The 6,000-nt window shown below is 43.4% G+C and overlaps 1 protein-coding gene across 3 annotated transcripts in view; it reads left to right on the top strand.

Annotated features, from left to right (window-relative positions):
- The first annotated feature begins 901 nt into the window (after nt 1-901).
- rbpjb (recombination signal binding protein for immunoglobulin kappa J region b) overlaps nt 902-6,000 on the top strand; it is a 57,827-nt gene continuing 52,728 nt past the window's right edge. For all 3 annotated transcript variants that reach the window (XM_031289839.2, XM_031289838.2, XM_031289840.2), the window contains exon 1: nt 902-1,152. In XM_031289839.2, the coding sequence (XP_031145699.1) occupies nt 1,133-1,152 (20 nt within the window). In that variant the 5' untranslated portion in view covers nt 902-1,132. The remainder of the gene's footprint in view (nt 1,153-6,000) is intronic.

Here is a 6,000-nt window from a genome sequence, read left to right as displayed (position 1 = left end):
CAGATCACACACACAACATCTAGAACAACTACATCTACAACAAATGAGAGCATTGACTCGCCATCAGTGTGGTCTCAGAAGCCTTTCCTTTTTCTTTGAAGTTTGAAAAACACCCACAAGAAAAGTCACTTGTAAGGTGAACAAAGATGCCAAAACCGATTAGGGACAACAAAACACAGACCTACATGAAGGTTTACAGCTTTCTGACCCCTCCCAGATAAACAAGAATGACCTGACTAGTTTGTGGTGGGGATGATATAAATACACACTTTTGCAAATGCACTCTGGCTGGGGGACAAACCGAGGCAAACAGAAAGGCTAATAAAGCCCATGCCACATTTCCAAGAATGATCATTCTAAATAATAGCCTCCCCTGTACTTTGACTGAGGTTTTGGCTGTGAGCAATGGCAATGTACTAATCTGCCCTGTATGGCCAATTCACATGTGTTCACACCATTGTTTCCACTTCTAAACAGGAACTGCAATGTTACCCAAGGGAACAGCAAATTTGGTGTGCAGCAAGAAACCCTTTAATTCCTAGTCTTATTTAAAGTCAGCGTGTCCTTGCAGTCTCATCCCCTCTCATGCTTGTTGTCTACTATTGTAAAGTATTGTAGAATAAAAAGGATATTTTAGCTGTAATTACATGCAGCTGTTAATGCTGAATACTGCAGAGACGCCATGAGGATGCATACTACAAAATCTGTGTGAGCCTGGGAAAACCGAGGGTTTCCTCACCACTAAACCGATCGGTGCAGTAATTTATTACCCGGTAAACACGTGGGAATAGTATTTCAGCACCACAAGATAAACAACTTCTCCGCTTCACGCACATCTCGCGATAGGGGACGCTCCCTCTATGCTCGCCTATTGTGAGAGTTTTCCAAGCCTCGCGTGATCTGTGAAGTTTCCCACGCCTGTTGTTGTGGCGTCTGCCCTTTTCGCTCACTCTCTCTCTATTGCAGCTACCCGCCGCCTCCCCTTTTTCTCTGTCTTCCTCACCCACCCCCTTTCTCTCCGTCTCCCTCGTCCCTACACCTCCAGTCTGCTTCTGTTGTCTCGGCGGATTGTTGGACTGTGGGAGAGAAAGGATATCGCGAGTATTGGAGTTTTGGTGAGAGTTTGTGGAAGATGGCGCCTGTTGTGACAGGGTGAGTCTGAGATTCGGGGCTGGCGGTGGGGAGCGGAGTTGAAGAGAATACAAGTTATTACCATGAAACAGCTTAATTGTAATCCATGTGTTGTAGCCTGGGTACAATGCAATGTTTTGACCACCGGTTTACTCGCTGGAAGTCGTTTCTTTGTCTCAATGTGTTTGCGTGCGAGTGTTTTTTTTTCTTTGACCAGTTAACGTTACTTGCCTGAGCCGACTGTTGCTGCAGTGTTTTGTGAGCTAGCACCAGCTAAGCGATACTTCACCCTCGGTGGTCTTTTTCCCAGACAACGGCGAGCTGTAAGCTAGCAGGCTAACCAGCGAGCTAAACACAACCAGCGAGGCATGTTTTAGAAAACAATTTAACACGTATGTCGTCTCTTCCCTCCCCCCCGAGTGGCTTACGCTGAAAGCTGGTCCTGTATTTGTTTTAGAAACGTGCTCACCACTTAGCCGGGCAGCACGTTTACGAACTGGATTCACGACTCAACACAGCTAGCTGTCCGATAATAGACGTTAGCTAGCGATATCTGACTGAAACACGTTGCGGCTTTGTGAGCAAGGCATCTCTTTTGGCAGTGTTTTTAAAATGTTAACTGCATTTGTGAGATAGTTTTCGCTTCACACGGCGTGCTTGCTGCAAATCTTTAAACTTAGCTAGAGCTACCATACACAGTGACTGGCGTTTACTTTTACGACTTCAGCTCCCTGTAAGTGGACGACAGTGCTGGAAAATAGTATCTAACGTTACTACTTACAGCGATCTGCATCTCTGTAACATTAAGCTGGTTGCTAATGAAAACTCCAACCTAACACTGCAGTGCATCTAAGGACAAAATCCACAGATAAACACCCATAGTCATGTGTGCTTAACCCTATTATCACTGCAAAATGATCCTAATCTTTCAATTACAACGAGCTTTTGATTAAGTTTCTCATTTACAGTCTCGCGGTCATAAAATTGACGTTTTCTGCCCCGAAGAACACCGAAATTATATCCCATGATGAGCTCTAAATATTAGATAACTAGCTGCTTAAACATCAAGTCTTGAAATACTTTTTTGTCAAATTTAAATTTTTTTTTTTTTTTTTTTTTTTTTTTTATCTCTGAGATGGATATAATTCTAAACGATTTAACTAGGCTTGGTGCACGTTCAGTAAATGCTACTAGATAATACATCTGTGATAAGATGAGATTTGTGATGAGTGTCTGCTGTGCATGTTCATTTGGGGCTTTCCAGCAGACCTGAACTGATTTCAGTTGAGAAGCAAGCTAGAGGGCAGGCGGGTCATGTCTGGGTGGCTGGCCACCTGTCCAGATGATATCTCCAGATTCATGTGTGTTTGGCTGTGAGTGGGGGTCAGTGTGTGAGAGGAAGATGGGGTGGGTGGGTGGGTGCTTGGGTGAGAGGTTTAACAGAAAATTAAAGTGCCATAAGGAGTCTTTTTTTTTTTTTTGCTGATGGCTGGACATGTTCACAGTAACGGTTGTAGGCATCACAGAGCCTGACCACGGCCCCATGTACTGTTTGAATGGTTCTGGCTTTACACAGGGAGGGGCTCCACAACCACAGGCTTGTTACTGGTATTATGACTCTCTTGTAAAAAGCATTACAGAGAGGCAGTGGGTGTATGTCTTTGCTGTGGCCGTAACAGTAGGTAATACTGACTTTACTGTCCCTTCAGTTGTAAGTTTATGTGTTGCACTTAGATACATTTTTATTGTGTTTCTGCCTAATTTAGTTTGCTGCCTGGAAATCTTTTTTATTTTTTTTATCTATTTTATTTTATTCTTAACAATAGAAGATCATCAAGTTTGTGTCAACACCATTCCCACTGTGGTGTTTTTATACTGGATGTGCATGATTGCAGATGGCAGTTGCAAAATTTGTCTGACAATTCACAATACATTTTTGCTTTTATGAAGCACTGTATTTGAGTGCATATACCATTTTATTCAATGTACAACTCCTGTAATTGCCAAAGAGTTAGAGCTTTGTAGCATGTACTATGAAACACATGACAGCTACGACACAATCCAAAATCTACTGTATATTTCAAGTATTAAAGGCTCACTCCCTGTATGCTTTAAAGGTGGTTGTGAAGAGAGTTGTAGTTTGCTGGCTGAAATTAAAGTGGTCTTTGCTTAGGTTTCTTTGCAACATGTCACATATCTTAGATCACACTGGAATGTCCTTTAAGCAAAACATGGGCTAAGGTTATAGGGTCTTCTTTAAATGTCAATCCATATTTTGGGTCCAACACGCAAATGTATTTGTGTGCATATTTGTTTGAAAAGTGTCTTAAGCGAATTATTGATTATCAGAATAGCTGCAGATTTTCAGGTCTCGATGACAACTACTCTTGTGTTGTGCATATGTGCAAGTGAACCCCCCCATCATTTGATGCAGTACACAAATGTTCCTACCCTGGTATAGCATTGTTCTACTCAGACTGTTGTAGGTTGCCACAATAATACAAATTGGCAAAAAAAAACTCACAATCTCTGTCCTTTAGGGGGGAGGCAGTGGTGGCCTAAAGGTTAAAGAGTCGAGCTTGTGACCGGGAGGTCGGTGGTTCAATCCACAGACCGACAGGATAAAAATCTGGGTGGGGAAAGTGAAAGAGCAGCGTTTGTCCCTCCCTCATTACCACCGCTGAGGTGCCCTTGAGCAAGGCCCTTAACCTCCAACCACTCCAGTGGAGCTGCTCAGTGGCCAGCAGATCAGACTGTGGTTGTACTGGGCAGCTTCCAGGTATGAATGTGTAACTGTGTGAATGTGATCAGGGCATTCCTGCAAAAAGAGAGGCTGCCTCTCAGTGAATCTTCCCTGAATAAATAAAGGTTAAATAAAAAAAAAAACCTTCCAATAGACCCTTTTCACGGCAGACATGTTGACATGTCATAGTAGGAAAAGCACAGGTGTATTCAGAACCATTAATGATGGCTGCATTCCACTTAGGAGAGGCCCTGGTATTGTGCATGCTGACTCACTGAAATAGCTTACTGGGACACTTGATGGAATTGAGCCATCGTTAAGGTTATCAATTTCAGCTGTGCTTTTCCTGCTATGACAAGTCAAAATGTCTGCTGTGAAAAAGGTCCATAGGTAGGTGACGCCTCTACCACCTGAGCCACAGCCGCCCCTAGGAAGCAGCCCAATCACATTTGATTTATGGCGGCCATGTTATTTCACCAATCTTGCTCATTTATAGTAGAGATGTGTATCTGAGTCCTACAAGCCTGTATACTGTATACGCTCTCCTTGCGCGACCACACAGCCACTGACATCACTCATTTAAGGCACCCTGCCATTCTCGCTTTAACTTACGCTACTCTCGTATAGGGATGTCACGAGAACCGGTACTTTGGTACCAAGTCGGTACCAAAATTCTGAAAAGTGACGGTACTCGGTTTTCTACAGTACGGTAGTTACCGAAGGATGCAATTTGGGGGCAGTATAAGCCTACAAGTGCTCTAGTCTGCTGCTAAATGCTGGACAAGAAGAAAGCCGAACGGCACAGAAAAACTAGAATAGCACCTCATCTCCATGCACGTTGCTCACTGACGGCTAGACCGCATTCGGCCTCTGGCTTTACTGTTACATTACATCTACAGCAACGGCTTCACCTAGAGCTCCCAACCAGAAAGTAAATCTGTTTCTCTGCAGATTCTCAGACTTCACTAAATAAAAGAAAAATGCTGTCTGGGAGTTTCAGGTGAACTCATGGAAGGCGGTACTGTATGCTGGCTGTGTGGTGATGCCAGGCTTCCGTTCTGCGGGCCATGGGTCCAGAAGACTGCCGTTTTCTCCAGATTACGTGTAAATCACACTTGCCCCCTCCACTCCACACCAAAACAGTAACAGAAAGTTGAGAAAAAAAACTGACATTGAAAAAAGAGTGACATTACACTGTCCCACCCCCCAAGTGTTATCCTCGTTATCCTTAAATACAACTTATGAAAGAGGACATGTGATTTTTTTTTTTTTTTTTTTACCGTGGTATCGAATTGGTTAACAAGAATCATGAAATTTCACTGGTATTGGTATCAATGACCATTTTTTTTTTTTTTACACACACCTTGGTATCGAGTATCGTGTACTTTTGGTGGTATTGGTACCGACTACTAGATTTTTTTTGTTATCGTGGCATCCCTACTCTCGTAACGGGGGTTGCCGTACGTTGCTTCTTCATCCGCAGGAAGGAAAAATCTATACCGTCACAGCCCCAAGTAAGTAAGTAAGTAAGTAAGTAATTTTCCCTCTTTTTTTTTTTTTTTTTTTCTCTCTCTGCCAGCAAAACTAATTGTGATATCTGAAAGAGCAGCACTGTTCACCTGGGATGATAAAAGCATGAATCACTTATTTCAACACTGCTCTGCCTTTGCTGTGCCCCAGAGGGACGGGATTTCATTTTGCTAACCCCCCCTCCATCCCTTTGCCAACAAAAAAAAAAAAGAACGATTGAGTTTTTCAGGCCAAAAGCCAAGCGTCTCTCTGCTGGTATAATGATACTACTGAGCCTTTCTTTGAGACACAAACCTTGTGTTCTTGCATTTCTTATTATGAGCAAATGAGCGTGCGGTTTGAGCTCTGCGGCTGTGTTGACGATGATCAAGTGAGTGCATGTGGAAGGGAGAGTGAGTGTACCTAGACATAAAAGTTGATCTGTCTGTGTGTGCACGTGCATCCATTCCCCAGGGTCCTCTCCTTTTCCCTTTTATGAAAGGAGAGGTTCAGAGAGAGCAGCAGATGTCGAAGTGCTGACCTTTATGGTGGCAAAGGCTCAGACTAGAGTTAAAAGACATGCTGAGTTACCCCACCCCCCCCACCACTCAAAGCAT

This window comes from Sander lucioperca, chromosome 17 (assembly GCF_008315115.2).
Source record: "Sander lucioperca isolate FBNREF2018 chromosome 17, SLUC_FBN_1.2, whole genome shotgun sequence".
NCBI lineage: Eukaryota > Metazoa > Chordata > Actinopteri > Perciformes > Percidae > Sander > Sander lucioperca.
This window is presented reverse-complemented; position numbering and strand designations above follow the sequence as displayed.